The sequence below is a fragment of the Selaginella moellendorffii genome, unplaced genomic scaffold, assembly GCF_000143415.4.
Source record: "Selaginella moellendorffii unplaced genomic scaffold, v1.0 SELMOscaffold_5, whole genome shotgun sequence".
Classification (NCBI taxonomy): Eukaryota; Viridiplantae; Streptophyta; class Lycopodiopsida; order Selaginellales; family Selaginellaceae; genus Selaginella; species Selaginella moellendorffii.
The window spans coordinates 3,051,886-3,073,873 of record NW_003314266.1 but is presented as its reverse complement, the minus strand read 5'-3'; the positions used below and the strand labels follow the sequence as shown (position 1 = coordinate 3,073,873).

The following is a 21,988-nucleotide window of genomic DNA, read 5'->3' as shown; positions in this document are numbered from 1 at the left end:
ATAGAGACACGTGGCGCCATGACCAAGGAGATCTGGGCCGTTGGATGCCGCCCTTGTGATTGCTCGAAATTTAGGGTTTATGGCGAGCGAGCGAGCGAGCGCGCGTCGAGGTATGAGATAGATCCAGGATCGATCGATGGGGATAGATGATAGCGTCGGCGACAGGAGCAATGCCGCCGTGGATCTGAATCGCACCGCCTCGCTTAAGAAGAAGAATGCTCCCAGATTCGACACCAGGAACATGCAGGAGCAGGCCAGGAAGGGATCGTGGCGTTTGCTGCTGGAGAATGTCAAGGAAGCGCGCAAGATCGCGGCGGTGTTTAGCCCCGAGGAGAGGATCATCCACACGACGTATCATATTTTGGCTCTGGCCAAGCTCGGGAACTACACGAGCGCGGCCGAGGAGCTAGCGGCTCTCGGGGATTTGCAGAACGCGAGCTTCTTCTACGAAGATCATCCAGACGTCTATCCAGGGATCTCCGGCTCGATGGTCCCGTTTAGCCTCCGGTGGCTCCACGCAGCGATTCCATACCGGATTGGACAGGCCTCGACGAGCATGGAACGCATGTATAGCTTGCTCGACTACTGCTCACAGAAGGAGGAGAAAGCCTTGGCCGCGGATGGAAAAAGCGAGGAGATCGATGAGATCTTCTCGTCGTTCCGGCTAGACGGTGGTGTTCTAGACGAGGAGCAGCGAAGCAACGCTCTGGCCAGGAGGTGGAAGCGACGCAAAGAGATCGTCAACTTTGCGATCATCAATCTCCATCTCGGGCAGAAGGATTACATCGTTGCTCTACGTTTTGTGAACGAGACACTGGCCCGAGATCCAGAGAACGTCGAGCTCTGGTCCAAGTTTGCGCACGTCCAGCTCCAGCTCGGGGACGTGGATGGTGCCAAGCTCAGTTTCGCAAAGGTGGAAGCTCTGGTGGACGAGCGTGCAAAGGGTGGCGAGGTCGATAGCTCGCTTCTGTGCCTTGTGGGAAGGAACAAGGGACTGGTGGCTTTTGTGGAGAAGCAGTACGCGGCAGCGGTGAAAGCTTACAACGCGGTGCTCGAGATCTCTCCCGGGGATGCTTTGGCTGCCAACAACAAGGCGCTGTGCCTCATGTACTCGAGGGACTTGATCCGGGCGACGCAGGTGCTGGAAGACGTGCTCCAGAAGCACACCGAGGCGGCGCTCAACGAGACGCTGGTGCTCAACCTGTGTAGCATGTACGAGCTCGCCGCCATCAACAGCAACGAATCCAAGCGCAAGTTGAGCTCCTGGATACTCCAAGTCGCGCCGGATGACTTCGATCTTACTTGCACTCGCTTGTAAGTAAGTGACAAGTCCTTTTCCTCCGCCTTTTCTCCTCTTGATATTGCGACTTACACAGGTAGTCGGAGTTCACACAAGGGAAAAAAAAATGCAAAAAGATTTTATTTCACAACAAATGGGTCACACGATAAGCTACCGAGGAGAAACCGCAAAACTTCTCACTCACTGAAGCGAGGCTAGAGAGAGGTACCCGACGATGGCAGCTCCAAGCACGAGCCAAGACGACGACGATAGAGATTTTGCTGCGGAGCTACCGGGTGGTGGATTGGCACCGGATTGCGGGGGAGGGGCATTCTCACCAGTAGGACCTGGAGCTGGAACTGGATGGAACAGGAAAGCAAGAAACATTAGACAGGGACACAGAGACAAGCGTCGGGGTCAGCCAGACTTACTCGTAGTGCCTTCGCAAGTGACGTTTGGGATGTTACAGCGAGACGGGAGCTCGAGCGCTCGGGTGGTGTTGATGTTGAGGCCGGAAGCCGAGCCGGTCATGGAGGCGAAGCTGCACAGGCACGAAGCGTTGATGTTGTTGATGGCTACCAAGTTGGAGCAGCAAAGGGCATCCGGGGCGGGGGCCTGGCCCTGGAGGAAGGAGAGGCAGCTTGCGAGACGAGTAGCAAGAGCGGTGCAGTCCTGCGGCGCTTGTGCTGCTGCCAAGCTCAAGAACAGACCCAGCAGCGCCATGGCGATGATCGTCTTCATCCTGAGAAGATGGGAGGAAGCGTTGTAGCGAAAGAAAATCGGGGCGTTGTAGCGAAGAGGAGAGATCCTCGAGAACAGATCGGGGAATTGGGGGAGAAGACTGGAAAGAACGATAAAGGAGCGTCCTCCTCTCGGCAAACCTCTAAACAAACTGGTAAACTATTTATTTGCGTGTGAGTCATATTTTCCTGACTTTGAAAGCAAACGTGGCGGACAAAGCCGTCAGTCTCGGAAAAACAACGGTTCCAAAACATTTGTGTAGCACTTCCATTCAGACTTGAATCCGCGTTGTTCTAGATCGAAAAGTTAGAGACAAGAATGTCTTTAAACACTTTACCACGTCGTCACGTAAAGTGATTCTTACATAGGATTATTTTATAGTTGAGTAAAACCAACCTTTATTAGTAGTTAACGTAGAGCAATGTTGATTAATTAAGTGAAACTTGTAACGAAGGTGTGGGGCGCATGCAACAGAACACAGGGCTGTTCGATGCCGTGGGGACGGACGATTTCGTCCTGGCGCAGGCCTTGAAGGACGGATGCATGAGGTAAACTTGGACGGCGACTGGGGCTTTTGTGCCGCGTGCGGATGCAACAAACACTTCCACGAGCCGCCTACTGAATCCGAGATCGGAACCGAAGCAGGAGCAGAAGCACAAGGAACTCCGGCACCTGCACCTGCACCTGCACCTGCACAAGTGGTAGGTAGGGATCATCATCATGATTGCAGCGGCCCAGCTTTTGGGAGAAAACAAGGCAACTCTAGGCGAGGGAGGGACGCTAACAATGGTGTAAAACTTGAGTCCCAAACCTGAGCTCATGGATGGGCCCGTGGATGCGCCAGATGCTGGTGGTATTGGAGATGTTCTTGTGGCCAATGGTGTAAGACCTCAGCTTGGTGGTGTTAGAGATGGGTTTGGATGCACCAAATGCTGGTGGTAGTGGAGATGCAATGGTGTGAGACCTCAGCCTGGTGGTGTTAGAGGTTGTTTGGATGCACCAAATGCTGGTGGTAGTGGAGATGCAATGGTGTAAGACCTCAGCCTAGTGGTGTTAGAGGTGGTTTGGATGCACCAAATGCTGGTGGTGCTAGAGATGGTGCAAGACTGGCTGTGGCAAATCCTCCAGCGCCTGAGCCCATGGCTGGGGTACAAGCAGTGGTAGCTCCAAACCCGAGGTGTGATTAATGGTGGGGGTGGTGGAATGCAAACTGGGAGTGCTGGAGTTGGAGCAACCAGCACAAGAAGCAGCACAAGGTGGAGGAGAAGTGCACAATCTAGGCAGTGAAATCCCGGGCGAGCTCCGGGGCGCGTTTGAGCAGCTAGGTGGTCTTGACTTTGGATACACAAAACGATTATATAGTGGATTTTTATTTATCACTAATAAAAAACTCCTCTCGGACCATTTCTCGATTTGTGCGTGTCATCCTTGCGCAGGGCCATGCTAATCTTCTCTGTATCGTTCCAATTGTATCTGGTGTCCCCGAAGAGACATAAAAACTCCTCTCGGACACTGCGTTTCCCAGCCTTGTTTTTCTTTCTTTCCCTAAGAAAAGCATTCACATCTGATAGCTGTGGATGCAGCGATCGGTGAGTTCAAGCCTCATGTACTCCTTTGTGCAGGTGGAGATCTATTTCTTGAGCCTGCTTTGTCCTCATGGCGGTTTTGACATCGCTGTGATATCAGCCAATACCGACGTGCTGCATTACCTTGCGGTGCGGCATAGCTCTTGATGCAAATGAAGAGAATCTCCTTTCCTCTCTTCTTCTTTGTGTACTTCAGCACTCATTACTGAGTTTGGTGTGAGGTCTTGACACAAATGAAAAGAATCTCCTGTTCTCTCCAAAACGAAGTATCACTTCTGCAAGGTACAAGAAAACTCTCTCGTTGTAAGCATCCATCCAATTCGTTTGAGTTTGTCGACATTCTCATGCCATTTTGATCAAGGACTTTGCATTTGGGTTGCAAGATTCCTTTCCTAAAGATTTATGAAGATCCGCAACGTAGAATGTTTTGAGATTTGCTTTCGTGCACTCTGGTTTTGGTCTTGAGCCAAGAGAGACCTTAACTGTTTTTTTTTTCTCTTTGGCTGTCACGGTTTTGCGAACGAAAATTCTAATGACTATGATCATGGGTGGAGAAGTGTTTTTTTTTTTTGCATTTTGATATGAGAAAATTTTTGTTCATAGTTTTTTATTTATCTGTCTTTATATTTTTATTCAAAATAATTACGTTAATACTATATGATGCAACCGTAATATAATAACCATCACCGCCAAATATTCCAGCATGCATCCATATAAAAATAATGAAAAAAATTAGAGATAAAGAAGAAATTAAAAAGCCAGATGCTAGAATCCAAGCATATTTCAAGTCCATCCAAACTTTCAAGAACTATCTGGACATTTAACGCCAGCGACTTTGACCCCATGAACACGAGCAAGTTAGGCGTGTTTTGGCACAGCGGCTTAAATGACGCAGAAACGCATCAGGCTCGCCAATCTAGAAGCATGTGTTTCCCCTTAATTATTATTATTATGCAAAGATAAAATAAAAGATGGAAAAGATAAAAGTCTTTTGTTTCAATCATCTAGAAGAGTCTTCTCCGCAAACTGGAGCAAACCAAGAGCCCTGGGTACGTACAAACCCACTTTTCGTTAAAACGCTAAGATTTTAATGCGAGAACTTTGAGTTTGAATCAAAGCGATCAATCATAGAAAATGATGAAATAATGGATTGTGGTTATGCTGTATTGGATCGCAAGCTGGTTAAATACTTTATGCCGCAATCCTACGCAGACATCCCTTTTTCTGTCTATTCAAAGAAAGCTTACTATCCAAAACTGTGCACTTTTCTCGTCAGCTGCTCTTCGCGAGCCTCTCTACTAAAAATCCTGCCCAAAATGCAGCACACGCTACAAAGATACAGCTTACTGTTAGCAAATCTACCTAGTCTTCGTCACCACCATCTGCTCCGGGATTCTTCTTTGGGCCTCCAGCCGGTTTGGCCATGATAATCTGCCAAAAGGCATAGCGTCAACAACAAAGCGTATAAAAAAAGAGAGGAAATGTTTACCTGATCTATCTTGAGCACGGTAGTGGCGGCTCTCGATGCCAACTTAATCGCCCAGTACCTTGACACAAGTTTCAAATGTCAGCAAGGTCCTACTAAGCCTCAAACGAACTTACTTTGTTACAAGCAGATCCCTCGTCTCCACTGGCGCGGACAATCCCTGCTCAATATCGACGCCTATCTTGGGATTTCCACCCGCATGCGCAGCGTAGAGAGCCGAGATCACATCAGTAGAGTTTAGACCCGCATTTTCAGCCAGAGTTCGAGGCACAACTTCGAAGCTCTGAGCAAACTTTCTTATCGCGTACTGGTCCAAGCTGCAAAGAAGAAAGTTAGATAGGAAATGTCAGCACAACGCTACACAGTACCCTGTCTCCTTGGAAGCAATGTCATTTAACTGTTTGGCTAACTCAATCTCCGTTGCACCCGCACCAGGAACTGTACGGCTATCCTTGCACATAGCCTACACAACAAAAAGAAAAACAGTTTCATAGGAAAAGGAAAAGCAAAGCTTTAAACCTTGTAGCAATTCACGCCATCGTCAACTGCACGCTCTACATCGTCCAAAACACTGTCGGTGCTTCCTCGAATTACGAGAGTTGAAATCGAATTTCCGCCCGATTCATTCCTCACTACGACCACCTGGACAAACGGAGATAAATTTGAAACCGGAAAATAATACAAAGATCAAATCTTACTCTCGCGCCACCAATTTCTTCAGATGTTATATTATCGACGTAACCCAGTTCGTCAAATCTTGGCCTCGACAGCTTAACCTGCATAAAAGAAAATTCAGTGCGTCAAAGACAGACATGCAAAACTCATACCAGCGACACGGAACCAGTAGTCCTACAGAACCGTCGCAACTCAAACTTGGAGATGATTTTTATAACCATAAGGCTGCCAGAAAATAAAAGTGAGACATATAATATCATCACAGATCGTGCTTACCCATATCGATCACAAAAATGCTGCGCCATTTCACCGACAGCACCACCGCTAACAATAACTTTAGCACCAGACTCTGCTACACTTTTAATGAGCTCTTCGATCTTGGCTTCTTCGCCCTTGGCGTAGTTCTCAAGCTGCTCAGCGGAATGAATGAGAACTGTTCCTTTGGTTTCGGTAGCTGAAGTGTCGACACCCCCTCCAAAAACAGCAATCTAGAACATAAAGGAAACTGAGGGCGGATAAATAAAAAAAGCGTCCAGACCTTCGCTTTGGTCGCACTTTTCACAGTCCCAAGAGGCTCGACCTTCAACACCATGCCCCTTACGACACAAGAATCCCGAAGACCACCGCCAAGCAGCTTCGCAACTCGAACATTATCGACATTGAAATTCTCTGGATTCCTGGGGCAAACCTGAATGCAAGCCTGAAAAAAAAAAGTTTTTTTTTTCCATCAGTTCATAAAAGAACTCTTTCAACCCGAGACTAACCTCAGCAATAAGAGGACACAGAAAATCCTCCTGGCCATACTGTTTACTGGCAACAGCGGCTTTCATCCTCAAAACAACTTGCTCTTTGTTGCGACAATCCATAGTCTCCGACCCGGGCTCGGCAAGCTGTTCGATGATCTCCAGTGCCTAGATGAAAGAAACAAGGAAGAGCTTCATCTCAATCTCTAAGAACTAAATAAGAACTGAGAACTTACCTTCTGGCTGGCTTTCGTGTAGCCTCCGACGATCTCACTGGGATGCAAGCCAATGCGAATGAGCTCCTCGGCGCCTTGCAAGATCTCTCCCGCAAATGTCACCACCAGATTAGCGCCGTCTCCGATCTCCTCCTGCTGCGCTTTGCTCGCGAGGACCAGCAGCTTCGCCGCGGGATGCTGGACTTCTAGCTCACCGATGATGGTCCCCGCGTCATTCGTCACAAACAGCTTGTCCAGGTGATTGATCACCATCTTGTTCATGCCTGAGCCAGGAATCTCACACTCAGGCACAAACAAAGAGCTCGATTCACTCACCGTTGGGGCCGAGGGACGTCCGAGTGATCTGCGACAGCTGCTTGCAGGCATCCACATTCTTGAGCACCGCTTCCTCGAGGCCGGAGAAGATGCGGTGGCCATCCTTGAGCATGGACTGGATCCCATACGACGGCTGCATCAGCGCCATAGCTGCAAGAAGCAAGAACCCTAAACTCCAAAAACTTTTTAGGGCTCTTACAAAGAATATTCAGCTAGGATATATTCTTTCTCGTTAAGAGCATATTCTGTCAAGTCTCCTTCGTATAGAAAAGAATGTTTCTACACATGAAAAACACGGTATACTTTCTCCTCACGACAATGTTGTTGCAGCAACAATCTTATCAAAACTCCCCCCAAATCCTTTCTTCCGCAAACTTCCTTCCAAACCAAGAGACCATCGCCATAGTCGCTCACTCGCTCGATCGATTCGTCGCGAGCTCTCTCTTGAGTTTGATCCTCCTCACGGCTTGAGAGCCACGGCCAACCCGATCTTGGGACGGCTGTTTAGCGCTTTTGTGTCGACCTCTCCACACAGCGTGACCGTCGACTTTGGCCGCCACTCGTGTTGCAGGAGAGCCCCAACTTGGCCATGGTTGTTGAGCCTGGCCTTTACGGCCGTGAGAGGATCCAACACGTACAACGCACCGATGGTGAAGGTGTTTTGTTTCTTCGAAATGCTGTGCGAGACCTCGGCACCGACGGTCGTCTTGGTGTTGGCGTTCACCGTGTGACAGTAAGAGGCTTTGAGCGTGTCACCCTTGTCGGCGCTGGAAACAAAAGAGTATCGCCTCTTAAGTTCCCACAAAACAAAACGCTCGAAAAGATAAGGAAGCTTACGTGATCAAGGCAGCACTGTAGTCCGGCTTTGTCAGTCCAATCCCACCGCTGTATCTCGAGAGCTTCCCGCTGGCCGTGTCGAACGAGAGCTCACCACCTACAGCCACCACATCATTTCCAAGAGCTGCGCTTAAGTCAGCAACAGGAGATGAAGTCAAGCCAATACTGGTGGCCAAGCCGAACAGATCATGGACGTACTGAAATTTGATCTGGGAAAACCCAAAGTCAAGCCGGAACTAAACAAAAGCAGCTCTAGAGCTTGCGTACCTTGCCACACTTATTGTCAGGGATGGTGAACGTGAACACCGTCTTAGCACCCTTCGCAATCTCATCGGCAGTGATGACTCCGTGAATCTAGAACACCAGTTCTTTAGCTCAATGCGATGATCAGACCAAGTTGGAAGCTCACATTGGACTCCGTGTCGACTTTGACATTCACAGTCATGTTGTTCGTCTTGAACTGGGTGTTGACATTCCCAGCAAATTGCTCCCCCTTTTTGTTTCCGAACGATGTGAAAGTCTATAAAAGAAGGGAATTAATTAGCTCTTGAAGAGAAAAAGAAGAAAGAGAAGTCCATACAATGCCCGAGCTCGTGGACGATGTCACGGTGAACTTCTGATCACTTGTAAAATCCCTGGTCAGGAGGTCTGGAGTGGCAGCCACTAGGTTAGACCCAAAACCCTAATCCTGAGCGACCAGAGCCTACCTTTGGTGCGCTTGCCGATATCGCCAAACATCCCCGGCCCCTTCCCCATTCCTGCCACTGCCAATCCAGCAATCAGTCGAAATCCGCGTGAAAAGAAACGCGAGAGCTCCAAATCAAGAGCCCTAGTTCTAGAAATCGAGGCGCTGGCGAGCGAAAGAGAAGAAAGAAGCAGCGATTCTCACCTCGAGCACACGGCGCCTAGAGCGCCGCCAAGCCGATTGCAGTGGAGAAGAGAATGTGGCGAAGAACACGGCGATCTGGGAGGCGATATTTAGGTCTAGACGAGGGAGAGAATTTGGAGGAAAATGGAGAACGATGAAGACGCAATAGTCACAACAGTCAGCCCTATTTAATTCCGGCCCCGGCGTCCGGGGCTTTAGGGCTCTTCCGACGTGGCGGACACGTGTATGCCACGCTGTCGTGGTTATACCCTAAATAAGAAAAGCATCGCATGCAAGAACCTGGGATCGAGGGAGGGATTTTTATGGTTCTTGCGGATGGATGGAGGCCCTAGTGTCAGATCTTAGGCGGCTCAGGCTCTACATCGACGACGCGCTCGACGAGCCCCCGATCGACAAGATCGTCGCGGCTTTTCATCGCGCATACAGTCCCAGGGCAAGATTGGCGATGCCGGCCACGCATCGGCGCCGGGAGGAGCAGCAGTTGCTCGAGATTTTGCGGATGGAGCAATCGCTCAAGAAATCTCTCTCCTGGCAGATCGTCGATGGAAATTTCTCCTCCGGCAGCTCTTCCAGATCCAGTTGCCGGCCCTTCTCTTCTTCTTCATCGTCGTGCTCCAGTGATTCTTCCTCGAGCTCGCCATCGAAAGGTAGTGCCGGGTGTCCCAGAAAAGAAGGATTCTATTTTTTTGGTTTGAGACTCCATTCTTTGGACAGATCCATCCGAGGCAGCAACTCCAAAGCTGTTGCCGATGACTGTGAGTCCGAGCTTGGACTCCATCGATGCGATTCGAGGTATAGGCTGGTCCTCTTTCATTTTTTTCCCTTTTCGGTTTGGTTTTTTTTTCTAGATCCCGCAAAAGTTTTTCTAGATCAATGCTCGTCGTTAGAGAGGCAGCAGCATGCAGAGACGATGAATTCTTCTGTTTTCCAGGAGGCACCGCAGTCGCAGCCAAGATCCTCGAGCTCTCTTCACGAATCTCAAGAACTTGTCAAGGAACACCTGGTCACATTCGTCGACGAGTTGATCGGAGTGGTCCAGCTCCAAGAGGGGCTTCTCAACAACATGGTGGAAAACAACTTGAAAGACTCGCACACTTTGAAGAGTTCGATGGATGGCCATCGAGATCTCCATCGCGATCGCAACGAAGTGGCTGCCAGATCTTTTTCCCCTGCTGCGAGCCAAGACGATGGCGTGGAAGAGCTCAAGAAGAGGGTGATGGAGCTGGAGACCATCCAAAGCCACTGGCTGGATGTAGAGGAAAGCAAAGGTTTAGTTCTCCGGCGTGGGTTCCTGGCGTTGCTCCAGGCAATCCTCCTGTGTATATGTCTTGTCTCTCTTTTATCTCGAATAGCAAATGCCGGGATCACTCCCACTTAGATCTCCACCACCTTTTTCTAATTTAAAGTCTATCAAGTTTTAGATTAATGAAAATTATACTATTTTCGTTTAGGGGAAGATAGATAGTTAATAGTCTCGTATTTAACTGTCCCGTTAAATACTTTATCCGTACGGATCCAGCCTTAATTAGAAAATCTTCCGCAAAATTTCTTTTGTGCATGGCGGGCGTCGAGTACGTAAGATAGAGAAAAATGTGTGTTGTGGGGATAGGGTGGTAGGGCTACCCTACATAGAAAACGATAGAAAGGTGTAATGATTGCGATCCGGTTTGGAGCCTGGGAATCGAGGAATAAGAATATTCTTGTCCCGGCTTGCTTGTGCTCGAGCCGCCCTCCATCACTCTCGGAAGGCCGTACGGTGGGAAGTTAAGCGAGAGTGACACGAGAGGTGATTTGTGAAAGATTTTGGCCTTTAAGCGCTTCCAAGACCGTACAGTGTGTCTACAGCCGTCGGATGTCCCGCCGTGCGAGCCGTTGGATGGGGGATGGAACAGGGGTATAATTTAGGGTTCTTGGCATTTTGGGCGGGCAGAATGATGATCTTCGCTCCGCCGATCGTTGATCCTGCTCCGGCTCAATGGATCAAAATCTTCCCGCGCTTCCTCCCCGCGCCGATCTTGTCCAAGCTCAATCCCGATGCTCGGGAGTTTCAGCCGCTGGAAGAATCGATCGCTCCTCTCCCGGCATTCTCTTCTCCTCTTGCTCCTCCGCATCGTCGGCACGAGTTTAGTCTCGTGCAAGAATCCTCCGACGAGGATGAGAATCGCCTCGAGCAGCAAGAAAGTGGAGAGGAATCCGAGACATCGGCTCAAGAAGATTGCGATCGAGGAGGAGAAGAAGAAGAAGAAGGCATGGCACAGTATTTCTTCTATCCCTCGCCGATCTTCGATTCGATCTCCAACGTCCGCCACATCGCCCCATCCTCCATCGCTCGCGAGCACTCCTCCCGCTCGCTCATCCTCGGCAATATCCCCTATCCGATCGATCCCGGCCAGCTCCAGTCCCAGCTCGAGCAGTGGGGCGCGCTGCGCTACATCTCCTTCGCCGCCATGGCGGAGCGCGGCATTGTGATCGCCCACTACTGCGACGTCCGCCACGCCGCCCAGGCGCTCAAGGACATCCACGCGCAGCACCTCATCCAGCAGCACAAATTCCTGCTGCTCCGCCGGATGGATCACTTCCAGAGGGCCTGGCGTCACGCTGCCCGAGAGGACGCCAAGAGCGCCGCGCGGCGCCAGATCGAGGTGACGCGGGCGGCACTGCGCGCCGCCGGCGAGAAGCTGCGCCGCGAGCGGGGCCTCGTTTGCGGCGCCGCGCTGTGGGCCAAATTCGTGCCGCTGTGCTGCTGCGTGAGCGAGAAGGAGGAGTTTCCAGAGATGGAGAATCAAGGCACGCTCGTCGTCTTCAACCTGGATGTCGCGATCTCCATCGAGACCATCAACAGTGTCTTCAAGAAATACGGTAAGAATGGGTTTTTCTCTTCATCTCTAGGTAGCTCTTTCTTTCTCGAAGATCGCTTGCTCTTTGGCATTGTGTTCTGTGAGTGTTCTATCATTGTCTTGCGTGGGACTGGTTCTTTCTTGAGATTTGCGAGCTAAGCTCTAGAGTTCTTTCCACTTGCGCTATAGCCAACACGCATTAAATAGCAAATCTAGAAGCACTAGATTCGCTAGATTTTATTTTCTCGGCTTTTATGGTGTCCGCCAACTTCCAGCTTGTGAGATTCTAACTCTTCTCTGGAATTTGCCTTGCCGGCCAGGTGATGTGAAGGAGATCCGAGAGACTCCGATCAAGCGAACGCACAAGTTCGTCGAGTTCTTCGACGTGCGCGACGCCGCTCGAGCGAAAGAGGCGCTGGATGGCGAGGACATTCTCGGCAGCACTGTCAAGATCGAGTTTAGTCGCCCCGGTGGGATGCTCCAGAGGCACAGCGAGCACCATTCCATCCTCGACTTGTACCCGGCGGTGGCGTTTGAGAGCTTCCAGCGCGCGGTGGAGTGGAAGGCCCCTCCTCCTCCAGCAGCGGCGCCGCTCTTTACTCCGCCTGGTTTCTACGCCGGCGTTCCTCCGGCTATAAGCACGTACCAAGCCTGGCAAGCTCCTTTGTGGAGTTTCTCCGGTGCTCGTGGGAATCCGAAGGAAAGGAGAAGAATGCTCGAGGATTGCTCGTACAAATTCGACGAGGAGTTGAAGGACGAGAGGACGACTCTCATGATCAAGAATCTTCCCAACAAATACAGGTAGAAGTTTCTCTTTTCTTATGCATCGATCGCTTCTCATTCTTGTTTTTGTGCTCTTCGCAGTCAGGAGAAGCTCATGGACAAGATAGATGGTCATTGCGCTCAATGCAATGCGCATATCGACAGTTCTGAGGATGTTTCCGCGTACGATTTCTTGTACCTTCCGATCGATCCCAGGTGACCATCGTCGAGTGTTCTTTTACTATGTACGCGGTCTAGAGCTTGCTTTCCCAGGAACCAGTGTAACCTTGGTTACGCATTTGTCAACTTCGTCTCGGTCGCGGCCTGCGGGAGGTTTTACAAAGCGTTCCACAACCTGCAATGGGAAGCACACAACTCGAGGAAGATCTGCCAGATAACTTACGCTCGAATTCAGGTGGAAATCTCTGGTTTTCTGTCGCCATAAGTTCTAAACGCTGTCGGCCATCGCAGGGAAGAGCGAAGCTGCAAGAACACGTGAAGAGAGGAGACCGGGACTCTCTCCCTCTCGTGTTTGATCCGCCGCGAAGTGGAAAGATCTAGCTTCGAGTTGAAAGAAAGAACCTTGGATCACTAAGACACTAACTTGATAATGTTGAAAAAGGTTTTATAGATTATAGGACCTCCAAAATTTGTCGAAGTACTAAGACGTGACACGTTCGAATCTCTGCCCCAGCATGTCTAAAAAAATTGGGTCCCTCTTCTTCGGGTGGGTTCGAACCCGGGATCGGCTCTACAAGGCGCCAGATCGAGCTAGAACACTCTTCTGCTCAAGAAGAGATGCTTCTTCATGCTAACAAAAAAATCTATCAGAGATAAAAGTAGAAAAGAATGTTGTGCATCATGCCTTCTCAGGTGGAAAGCTTGTAAATCCTGAATAAAGGAAAACAGACCTTTCAACAAAGGACTAAATCAGATAGCATCACAAAATCTCTCAAGCTGTTGGGAGAGTTTCTAGCCAGGCAACACAAGCTAGTAAAGCTTTTGGACTTGTTATAAACAAGCAGAAGCATCGTAGATATTGTATAAATGTGCTCAGATATCATCACATACAATAGGTGGAGGTAAATGTGGTTTTTCTAATTGCCTTTTATCCTTTAAAGTATCTAATGTCGTTGTAGTATAGTGGTGAGTATTTCCGCCTGTCACGCGGACGACCCGGGTTCAATCCCCGGCAACGGCGAAATTACAATTTCTTAATTAACACAAGCTTTTGAAACAGAGGCATCCTCGAGTTGGATGGCTTGAGAGATCCATCCGGCCTAGAAGAAAGCGGTGTTGATTTGTTTTAGCTTTGTCAACTAAAGATTTGTATCGATGATCCAATCGGTGGGAGTGGGAGTGAGAATTCTCGCGCTGTGCTCTGGAGAGAAAACCGATGAGAGCGCTCGCAACTCGATCGTTCTTAGCTTTGGAAGGCACAAGGGGAAGCGCCTAAGCAGCGTTTCCAATTCTTATCTCTCGTGGATGGTCGCCAATCTCCCCGGCGATCCATGGGCGGACTTGGCACAGCAGCACCTCTCGGATCGCCGGTCCCCTCTCTCCTCCCACTGGCGATGGATCGAATCGTCGCTCGCGGGCGCCCAGTCGCTAGAAGAGGCGCGTGCGATCCAGGCCCGGATCTTCGCGAACTTGCCTGGGGCCGCGGAGGATGCCCAAGTGGGCAATCTTCTCGTCCAGGCGATGGCGCGATTGGGCGGGACGAAGGACGCGCGCGTGGCGTTTGCGAGGATCAAGATCAAGGACGCCGCGTCGTGGAGCGCGATGATCGAGGGGTACTCGCGCAATGGGCAGCACCGCAAGGCGATCGATCTCTACCGGAGGCTGTTGTTCCAGGCGGAGATCGAGCCCAATGCGGCGATCTTCGCGGCCGCGCTCGAGGCGTGTGGATCGCTCAAGATGCCCAGAGATGGCATCTCTGTTCACGCGAGGATCGCTGCCACCGGCCAAGAACTCCTCAAAGCTCTCCAAATCAGCATCTTGGAAATGTATGTGAGCTGCGAATGCATCGATTGCGCAAGAGCGTGGTTCGAAGAATTCGCTCCAAGAGATGCTATGGTGGCAAACGCGATGATTTCAGCATATGCCCAACACGGGCATTTTGACGAGGCTCTTGACCTCTACGAAGCTATGGTGTCCCGGGGCGTACGGCCAAGCTCTCACGCGCGGCGGTCCGCGATCCTCGCGTGTGCCGTACAGGGAAGGCTCGAGCTAGGGGTCTCGATCCGCGAGAGCACGGAGGATTTGGACCTTGGCGTGGAGAACTCGGTGCTAAATCTCTTTGCGAGGTGCGGCGGGATGGAGAGGGCCTGGTATTTCTTCCGGGGAATGCGCGAGAGAGATGCGGTGTCGTGGAACACGATGCTGTGGGCGTGTGCGCATCGCGGGCTGGATCGCCAGGCGCTGGGATTGTTCCGGGAGATGGATCTCGAGGGCGTGGAGGCGAATCTCTTCGCCTTGCGATGGATAGTCCGGGCGTGCTCCACGAGCCTCGCAGAGGAATGCCAGGGTGTTTACGAGTGGGAATTGGATCAAGCAGTAGCAAATTCTCCCCTCGAACAGTGAACGCTTCTTTCATTCTTCCTAGGAAGAACTCTGTTTACTGTAGTGAAAGCAAGCTTTTTACTGTAATAAAAGCATTAACAATGTGCCGGGTCCTAAAGTTGACCAAAACTTCGTCGACCTTTGACTAGGCACGAATGTTGAGCAAAACTTCGTTGACTCACGTGCTGGACCTTTGAATATCATTGACTCGCGTGGTCCATTTTATATGGTGAGGACCTTTGGCTCGCGTGCTCCATGTTATATGGTGAGGACATTTGGAGCTAACGAAAGATCTCTTTAACTCTTTGCGTGCTTTTCTGCGCAGATCTCAGTGGCAAGCAATGCGTGACATACCAAGTTTCTGTCACGGACAGAACCCCACTCTCTACTTCGAGCGATTGATCCACTCTTTCCATTCTCGATGAAGTAAGGAGTGGGGTTCCTCCGCGACAGGCACTTGGTGTAAGTTTCGCGAAGCTGGAAGAGAGAGATCTCGAATAAGTCTACAGAACAGGAGAGCAAGAAAGCTCACTTCTAACTTGCTCTGGGATGGTAAGACGAGCGTCTCGATTGCATTCTTGACATCTCTCTGTGGAGGCTCCGTTCTCGCTCTCGAGCCTTCTTCCTGATCTCTTTCTTCCGGCTGATGATTTCGGCGTATAGCCTTTCCCGATACTCGTGGATCGTGAATCTGTTTGAAAGCAAAAGGGGATAAGTCAGAGCGACAGAAAAAGCCCAGCTCTTACTTATGATTGTCGTCAATGGGAATCCTGATCAATCGATTGCACGATGGCTCCTCACGAGGGTTGTGAAATTGAGCTACGTATGGATGTTGCAATGCTTGCTGCAGCACACACACACACACAAGTCAGGAAGATTATAGCAAAAGAAGTTGCAAAGTTACCTCCGCTGTAAGCCTCTTCTGAGGATTAAAGTGTAGCAATTTGCGTAGTAAGTCCGCAGCTTCAGGCGTGGCGCTGGGGAAAGCTTTTCTAAATGATCTGCTCAGAGTGAAACACTCAATCAATCTTAAAACTCTTATTCTTTCCCACCTGGGGCCAGTTATAGCCATGTTCTCAATCATAGCTGCAGCAAATGGCGATTCGAAAGCTGCTATGTCCTCCTTCACTTTGTCTCCAATCAGAACAGTGTCAGTCCGGCTGAAAAAATCAGCGCGTCACATACCGATGCCGGTTTTCCTATTAGATCCAGAACTTTTTCAATCTGGTTCATAGTCGATGCCCCTGTACGTGCAGAGATTCAGAGATTTTAACCGTGTTTATCACAGACTCACCTGGAAAAACAGGCTTCCCGTTCAACAACTCGCCAAGAATGCAGCCACTCGACCACATGTCCACTCCAAAGGTGTAGCTGTTAAGCGAGATTGTTAATTCACAAACGGTTACCATAAAAGTCTCACCTGCTTACTTTGTGGAACCAAGAAGAATCTCGGGTGCTCTATACCTGTTTGATAAACCACATTTTGTAAAATCCATGATGTGAAGATGCTTCTAATTGGAGTACCATCGAGTAGCAACATAGTCTGTTAGCACTTGCGCTTGTCCCATGTCATCTTTCAATTGGGCAACCTTCACTCAAAAAAGAAAAGGCTCATACAAGAATTGTAAAGCGTTCTCATACCGATCGTGCCAAACCAAAATCTGCAAGCTTGCATCGGCAATCCGAATCCAAAAGTAGATTGCTTGGCTGAAAGTTCAAAGCATTAATACTTTCACCAGTTCTTTACAATGGCTGAACAAAGTCACCTTGATATCTCGATGCAGCAGTCCTGCGCTGTGCAAATACTTCAAAGATTTAAAGAGTTGATACATGATGTACTGCAAACACCTCGGATTTAGCCAAACATAAAAGCCGGAAGAACTTACTTGTTTATGTACATCCTCGAGAATATTGGCTCTTATAACAGCATGCAAATCCGTTTCTGCGCAGAGAAAAATTGCGGAATGGATCGATAAGCTTACAGTTTTTCCTGCAAACTTACCCATGTACTCAAACACTAGGTACAAGTCACGGTCATTTTCCGCTTTGAGAACGTTTGTCAACCTGCGAGTTCATTAATGTAACTGCCAGCAGTCTTAAGAGGTGCGGAAACTAACTTGATGACGTTCTCATGATCGTTGATCTCCTGAAGAAACATCACCTCGCGAAAGGTCCTCTACGTTGGAACCAGCAAGTCAGCAAGATGGAACTTTTGACAAAGAACCACAAACCTGAGCATCAGTCGAGTTTTGAAACGCGTCAAATATCTTTTTGAGAGCAACAACATCGTTGGTCTTCCTATCAAACGCTTTCCAAACGATTCCATAAGCCTGCAAACAGTAAAACAAAGCAGTTATAACACCAACAAATAAAAAACTCTTTTTGAGCCGTCAACTTACACCCTTGCCGAGCTTTTGGCAAACGTGGTACTTCCGCAAGACGTGCTTGTCGACGTCCTCGCTCATCGTGGTCCACTTTGCATTTCCTGCGAACCCTAGGGTGCGAAACCATCTCGGAGCAAAGCCATCGACGCCGTCCAAGCTTGCAAGATCTTGTTCGTTCAATTAAATTCCGAGGTTCAAAACACTGCTCTACCAACGAAAGTTCGTTAAACCAGTCTCTCGGGTGTATGTACATTGCCTCGAGTCTAATATCTGCACCGAAACGAAACGAAAGTTAGCATCGAGAAATGAAAGAATGTCGCAAAAACCTGGAAATAAGCGGAAGAACTTGCTTCTCCCACTCGTCATCCCATCTCGCACACGAACCCGATGCCAAGGCTCCGTCTCTCAAGTGCTTCAAGCGTTCGCAGTTGTCTGGAAAACCTTGAAATAGATCCTGCGGCATAAGAAGTGTCACTCCTTCATGGCAGACAGACAAACATTCGTACCATAAACTGGTCTGCAAGTTCTGAAGCAGACGAAAAAAGCAGCCCATTCTGGTGATCTTTGACCAGCTCGTCAATACTGCACAGGAAAATAATCGCTGAAGAAACAAACCAAAAGCTGCGAGCTAATTACCATGAATAAGAAACGGCCGTCACAGGTAATCCGCATCCAAACATGTCCACAACCTGCATTGGAATGTAGATAGTCAGAAAAATAAAAAGTTTTCCTCACACCTTCATAGGCAAATCAAGACCGGACGAGGAAGTATGCAAGCTAACGCCGAGATCAGCCGATCCTTAAAAAGAAAGAAAAACCAGCACGTCAGGTGAAACCTAAAGCTAGAACCCATTTTACCAAGCAAACGAGGATAATCCTCAGCAGCGAGCCACATCGTTCGAAATGCAACATGATGTAAACGTAGCCTGCTTATCCTTTCTTCGTACTCTTGTCGCAGGGGACCTTTGCCTTGAATAAGAAACAGAAAAAAAGAATTACCGGCTGAACTAGAGAGAAAAGGCGAAATATCATACCAGTAACAACGATGAGAAGACGAGGGAAAACGCATCTAGAATTCTTCATGGGTCGCCTATCACCCGAAGCACTGTCTATGTGCTCTCCCAGCGATGCCGCCACACGCCGGTCATACATAACAGCAGCCTCCAACAGTATCTCAAAGTCCTCATCTGGAGTCCTGCGATTTGTTGCAACGGTCAGAACACGAGATACAAGTTTGGAGGCACGCTTACCAGCTAGTACTGCTCACAATAAGCGCTGGCCTTTCTTTCAGATAGAAGTACTGGTCGCCCTCCTGGATTTCTTTTCTCGGGTCCTCCACTGCGGACTTCCGACAAGTGAAGAGGGTCCAGGAGGAGCTAGCAACATTAGTCGAATCGCTTCGACCAGCAACATACTGCCTGGATGCTAACCGAACGTTCTCATCTTCCTCCGGTCTTACAGAACAACAATCCCATTCACCCAGTGGCTGCCTAAACAAGCCATCCAGCCTTAAAAACAGCTGTAAGAAAATGCATCAGTTTCCGCTAGCAATTTAAAAAACAGCTCAACTTTAGCTTACCTCGTGCTTTTCCTCCAAGGTAGCGGGTTGGAAAAACTCGGGTGATCTATCGTAGACAACGGTTGCCCTGCAGAACATGAAAAGAGTTAAGCCAGTGTTTTGCGAGAAACGTTGAATGCCTGACCTGATCCCCCAGTTCTCTGCAAGCTCGTGTTGCATCGCTTTCGTGACGCATAGATGGCCGTCGGCCATTTTACCATAACGCTTTTCAAACCTGCAGCGATAATAAGCGTCCGAGAATACGACTTTACAAGTAAGTAGTACCAGAAGTAGAGTTTGACGAGAATATGGCTTGGATTCAATCTAAGACCGAATAAAGTATAGCCAAAGTTGTGCCAGTCGATTACGAACGAGGACTTTCTTATAACACACGTCCACTTTACCACTGCCAGGACTGGCACTGAGGGTGGATTCTAGAAAGTCACAAATAAGAACAAAGTGATACTAGAAAAAACCATGGTTTAGCTTACTTGGACAAGAACAACGTCCGAGGATGGCACTTTAACAAGGAGAAGCCACAAGAGGTGTAATAGCTGAAGAAGGATTTTAAAAGGTAGTGCCAGTAGATAGAACAGTCGCGGAAGTCTTTGAAAGCTTGGCACGCTCTACAAAAAGGACGAGAGTTACGAGAAAAGAGAGAGCAAAAAAGCGAGCTTACCATGAGATAAAGAGAAATCTTGGGATCTTCTAGCACAGCTCGGTGTGGTTGAGCTCCTATCATAGTAATAAGATCGAAAAGAACAAAGAAAAGCTCTAGATTTACCTGCGAAAGCAATGACATCCACGTCCATGCCAGCCTAGGCGAGAGAAATCGAGAGATTTTGGAGCAAGAGATGTTTGAGCTGGAAGATTTACCTGGCTCGACAAAGACAAGGCGTGGTACTGCATTCTGGGGCTCCTTCCAAAATCGCCAAGCACGACAACGGTCGCCCTTCCTCTCCTCCCCATCGCTAAAGCCCTAATTAGGGTTCTTGGGAGGGATGAAAAATGCTGCAAGCATCAGCTCAATCCGGGCACCGCAATGCACCAATTCTCCGGCGAGATTACCTCGATCCGGTCGAGATGCTAGCGCAATCCATCCGGCGGTGCGGGAACACGCGCAATCTGGCGGAGGCGCGGGCGATCCACGAGCAAATCCAGCGATCGCCGGAGCGCCATAGCCGATACCTGGCCAATCTGCTGGTGGAGATGTATGGCAAGCTCGGCAGCGTCGCGGAGGCGCGCATTGTCTTCGATCGCATCGTTGATCCCAACATCTACTCGTGGAGCATCCTCCTCAACGCCTACGCCCTAAACGGCGAGCTCCATGGCGCCAAGCGAATATTCGACGCGATGCCCGCGAAGAACGATGTGGCCTGGAACTCGATGCTCGCGGCATATGCCCAGGGTGGGCATCTTCAGGAGGCGGTGGAAATCTTCAAGGAATCTCCCAAGGACAGCGATATCTCTTGGAATATCCTTATAAATTGCTACATTATCTACGATAGAGTTGAGGATGCAAAGCGTCTTTTTGATCGAATGCCGAGAAAGACCGTAATTTCAACCACGGCTATGATCTCAGCATATGCCAAAAGAGGGTATCTTGACCAGGCAAAGGATCTTTTCGATCAAATGCCCGAGAAGGATGTAATATCCTGTAATGCCATGATAACAGCGTGTGCACAGCATGGAAACCTTGACGCGGCAAATAATCTTTTCCATATAATGGAAGATCGAGATGTTTCTACTTGGAATGCCTTGATAACAGCATATGCCGAAAAAGGGTATCTTGGCGACGCTAGAATGCTTTTTAACACTATGCCCTTGAGGAATATTCTTTCCTGGAATATTATAATGTCGGCCTATGCCCAAGCTGGACATGCATTTGAAACGAAAATGATATTCCTGGAAATTCCAGAAAGAAATCTCATGTCTTGGAATATCCAGCTTTTTGCATATGCCGAAGCCGGGCATATTGAAGAGTGCCAAAGAACTTTCGACATTATGCCGCAAAGGTCACTAGTTTCCTACACTACGATGATCACCGCATTGTCTCAAGTTGGAAGTTTGAGGAAAGCCACTGAGCTTTTCGACGGAACTCCAGAATGTGATCTCGTGATCTGGAACTTGATGATCTCCGTGCTCGCCAGGGATGGACGCCTCCAGATCGCTCGAGAGATGTTTGAGTCGAGTCCACGGAGAGATCTCTCGAGCTGGAACGTGATGACCATCGCCCTCGCTCGAAACTCCAAGCTAGAAGAAGCTAAAAAATGTTTCGATGAGATGCCTGAGCGAGACACCGTTTCCTGGAACGCTCTAGCAGCAGCTTATGGAGAAGCTGGCCATCTCCGCGAAGCTCAAGAGCTCCACAGCTTAACCCCCGCGAAAGACATCGTCTCCTGGAACACACTTCTTGGAGCTTATGCTCAAAACGGCCACATCGATCAAACCAAGAGAGTTTTTGACGATCTTCCGCAGCGAGACACCGCCTCCTGGAACACAATGCTTGCTGCTTACGCTAAGAACGCGAAGATCGAGACCACGCTCAAACTCTTTGATGAAATGCCTCTACAAAACATCGTCTCCTGGACTGCCGTGATCACGGCCTTTGCGTTTGGAGGAAACAAAGCCACAGTGTTAAAGTCACTCGAGTTTTTGAGAGTGATGGAGTGCGAAGGATTTAAACCCGGTCACATAGCGTTCCTTGTGATCTTAACCGGTTTGAGCCACCTAGGAATGATCGAAGACAGCCATCATTGTTTTAGTTTGATGGTGCTTGACCATGGCTTGTCCCCCGGCAAGGAACACTACTCCTGTATAGTTGACTGCCTCTCGAGGGCCGGCCAGCTCCAAAGAGCCAATGAGCTTCTCGAGAGCATGCCCATGTCGCCCGACAACGTTGCCTGGTCGGGTTTCCTCGCGGCCTCCAAAGTTCACGGAGAGAGATCTCGCGGAGCTCGAGCTGCCGAGAGCTTACACTCACTCGACTCGCAAGATACTTCCTCGTACATTCTCCTGTCCAACATCGTAGCAGTGGACTAGACACGATTCGTCCGTCCAGTGATGAAAAACTTAGCAAAGTTTGAGCGAGAACTTCC

General features: G+C 49.4%; 10 protein-coding genes and 2 non-coding genes across 14 annotated transcripts; 6 read left to right on the top strand and 6 right to left on the bottom strand.

Moving 5' to 3' along the window:
• The first annotated feature begins 74 nt into the window (after positions 1-74).
• On the top strand, positions 75-1,458 carry LOC9659372 (trafficking protein particle complex subunit 12). Of its 2 annotated transcripts, none has more exons than XM_024669640.1 (2): positions 75-1,318; positions 1,377-1,458. In XM_024669640.1, exon 1 carries the CDS (start codon positions 137-139, stop codon positions 1,316-1,318), a length of 1,182 nt encoding a protein of 393 aa, XP_024525408.1. In that variant the 5' UTR covers positions 75-136; the 3' UTR covers positions 1,377-1,458. The 2 variants fall into 2 exon arrangements, with proteins under 2 accessions (XP_024525408.1, XP_024525409.1); XM_024669641.1 differs by having other exon boundaries at positions 75-1,314; positions 1,377-1,398.
• Positions 1,446-2,364, bottom strand: LOC112344593 (male-cone protein 1-like). Its single transcript, XM_024669645.1, has 2 exons — positions 1,711-2,364; positions 1,446-1,638 (listed from the first exon to the last, which is right to left on the bottom strand). The coding sequence occupies exons 1-2, from the start codon at positions 2,018-2,020 to the stop codon at positions 1,481-1,483; spliced, it is 468 nt and encodes a 155-aa protein (XP_024525413.1). The 5' UTR covers positions 2,021-2,364; the 3' UTR covers positions 1,446-1,480.
• A 1,040-nt stretch (positions 2,365-3,404) lies between these two features.
• Positions 3,405-3,512, bottom strand: LOC112344764. The gene has a single exon (XR_002991825.1). It is a non-coding gene; the product is annotated as a U6 spliceosomal RNA (small nuclear RNA).
• A 1,229-nt stretch (positions 3,513-4,741) lies between these two features.
• Positions 4,742-7,258, bottom strand: LOC9659371 (T-complex protein 1 subunit theta). Its single transcript, XM_002964915.2, has 12 exons — positions 7,062-7,258; positions 6,747-7,009; positions 6,532-6,678; positions 6,306-6,467; positions 6,044-6,255; positions 5,920-5,992; positions 5,791-5,868; positions 5,612-5,734; positions 5,461-5,555; positions 5,209-5,409; positions 5,096-5,153; positions 4,742-5,037 (listed from the first exon to the last, which is right to left on the bottom strand). Exons 1-12 carry the CDS (start codon positions 7,207-7,209, stop codon positions 4,969-4,971), a joined length of 1,629 nt encoding a protein of 542 aa, XP_002964961.1. The 5' UTR covers positions 7,210-7,258; the 3' UTR covers positions 4,742-4,968.
• Positions 7,259-7,304: 46 nt separating this feature from the next.
• LOC9660524 (mitochondrial outer membrane protein porin of 36 kDa) lies at positions 7,305-8,953 on the bottom strand. The gene is made up of 7 exons (XM_002964914.2): positions 8,788-8,953; positions 8,606-8,662; positions 8,479-8,546; positions 8,308-8,418; positions 8,166-8,252; positions 7,899-8,107; positions 7,305-7,828 (listed from the first exon to the last, which is right to left on the bottom strand). The coding sequence occupies exons 2-7, from the start codon at positions 8,652-8,654 to the stop codon at positions 7,522-7,524; spliced, it is 831 nt and encodes a 276-aa protein (XP_002964960.1). The 5' UTR covers positions 8,655-8,662; positions 8,788-8,953; the 3' UTR covers positions 7,305-7,521.
• A 153-nt stretch (positions 8,954-9,106) lies between these two features.
• LOC9660523 lies at positions 9,107-10,165 on the top strand. Its single transcript, XM_002965272.1, has 3 exons — positions 9,107-9,434; positions 9,502-9,579; positions 9,636-10,165. Exons 1-3 carry the CDS (start codon positions 9,107-9,109, stop codon positions 10,163-10,165), a joined length of 936 nt encoding a protein of 311 aa, XP_002965318.1.
• Positions 10,166-10,670: 505 nt separating this feature from the next.
• On the top strand, positions 10,671-13,051 carry LOC9660522 (protein terminal ear1 homolog). Its single transcript, XM_024670076.1, has 5 exons — positions 10,671-11,646; positions 11,945-12,425; positions 12,489-12,602; positions 12,660-12,801; positions 12,858-13,051. Exons 1-5 carry the CDS (start codon positions 10,671-10,673, stop codon positions 12,945-12,947), a joined length of 1,803 nt encoding a protein of 600 aa, XP_024525844.1. The 3' UTR covers positions 12,948-13,051.
• Positions 13,052-13,515: 464 nt separating this feature from the next.
• Positions 13,516-13,587, top strand: TRNAD-GUC. The gene has a single exon. It is a non-coding gene; the product is annotated as a tRNA-Asp (tRNA).
• Positions 13,588-13,721: 134 nt separating this feature from the next.
• LOC9659370 (pentatricopeptide repeat-containing protein At4g18520, chloroplastic) lies at positions 13,722-14,969 on the top strand. Its single transcript, XM_024670075.1, has one exon. The coding sequence runs from the start codon at positions 13,722-13,724 to the stop codon at positions 14,967-14,969; it is 1,248 nt and encodes a 415-aa protein (XP_024525843.1).
• A 45-nt stretch (positions 14,970-15,014) lies between these two features.
• LOC9659369 (extracellular signal-regulated kinase 2) lies at positions 15,015-17,452 on the bottom strand. Of its 2 annotated transcripts, none has more exons than XM_024669978.1 (15): positions 17,348-17,452; positions 17,180-17,278; positions 17,066-17,124; positions 16,951-17,012; positions 16,835-16,890; positions 16,715-16,786; positions 16,590-16,655; positions 16,473-16,537; positions 16,377-16,412; positions 16,243-16,319; positions 16,134-16,192; positions 15,853-16,071; positions 15,695-15,792; positions 15,481-15,639; positions 15,015-15,425 (listed from the first exon to the last, which is right to left on the bottom strand). In XM_024669978.1, exons 1-14 carry the CDS (start codon positions 17,411-17,413, stop codon positions 15,483-15,485), a joined length of 1,191 nt encoding a protein of 396 aa, XP_024525746.1. In that variant the 5' UTR covers positions 17,414-17,452; the 3' UTR covers positions 15,015-15,425; positions 15,481-15,482. The 2 variants fall into 2 exon arrangements, with proteins under 2 accessions (XP_024525746.1, XP_024525747.1); XM_024669979.1 differs by having other exon boundaries at positions 15,015-15,639; positions 15,853-15,949; positions 16,001-16,071.
• Positions 17,453-17,487: 35 nt separating this feature from the next.
• LOC9660521 (UDP-glycosyltransferase TURAN) lies at positions 17,488-19,866 on the bottom strand. Its single transcript, XM_024669975.1, has 15 exons — positions 19,767-19,866; positions 19,675-19,708; positions 19,570-19,625; positions 19,382-19,516; positions 19,176-19,324; positions 19,036-19,125; positions 18,912-18,978; positions 18,583-18,851; positions 18,367-18,527; positions 18,191-18,301; positions 18,070-18,131; positions 17,969-18,021; positions 17,839-17,914; positions 17,659-17,786; positions 17,488-17,602 (listed from the first exon to the last, which is right to left on the bottom strand). The coding sequence occupies exons 1-15, from the start codon at positions 19,857-19,859 to the stop codon at positions 17,596-17,598; spliced, it is 1,491 nt and encodes a 496-aa protein (XP_024525743.1). The 5' UTR covers positions 19,860-19,866; the 3' UTR covers positions 17,488-17,595.
• Positions 19,867-19,898: 32 nt separating this feature from the next.
• LOC112344745 (pentatricopeptide repeat-containing protein At4g02750-like) lies at positions 19,899-21,932 on the top strand. The gene has a single exon (XM_024670074.1). It carries the CDS (start codon positions 19,899-19,901, stop codon positions 21,930-21,932), a length of 2,034 nt encoding a protein of 677 aa, XP_024525842.1.
• The last annotated feature ends 56 nt before the right edge of the window (positions 21,933-21,988 follow it).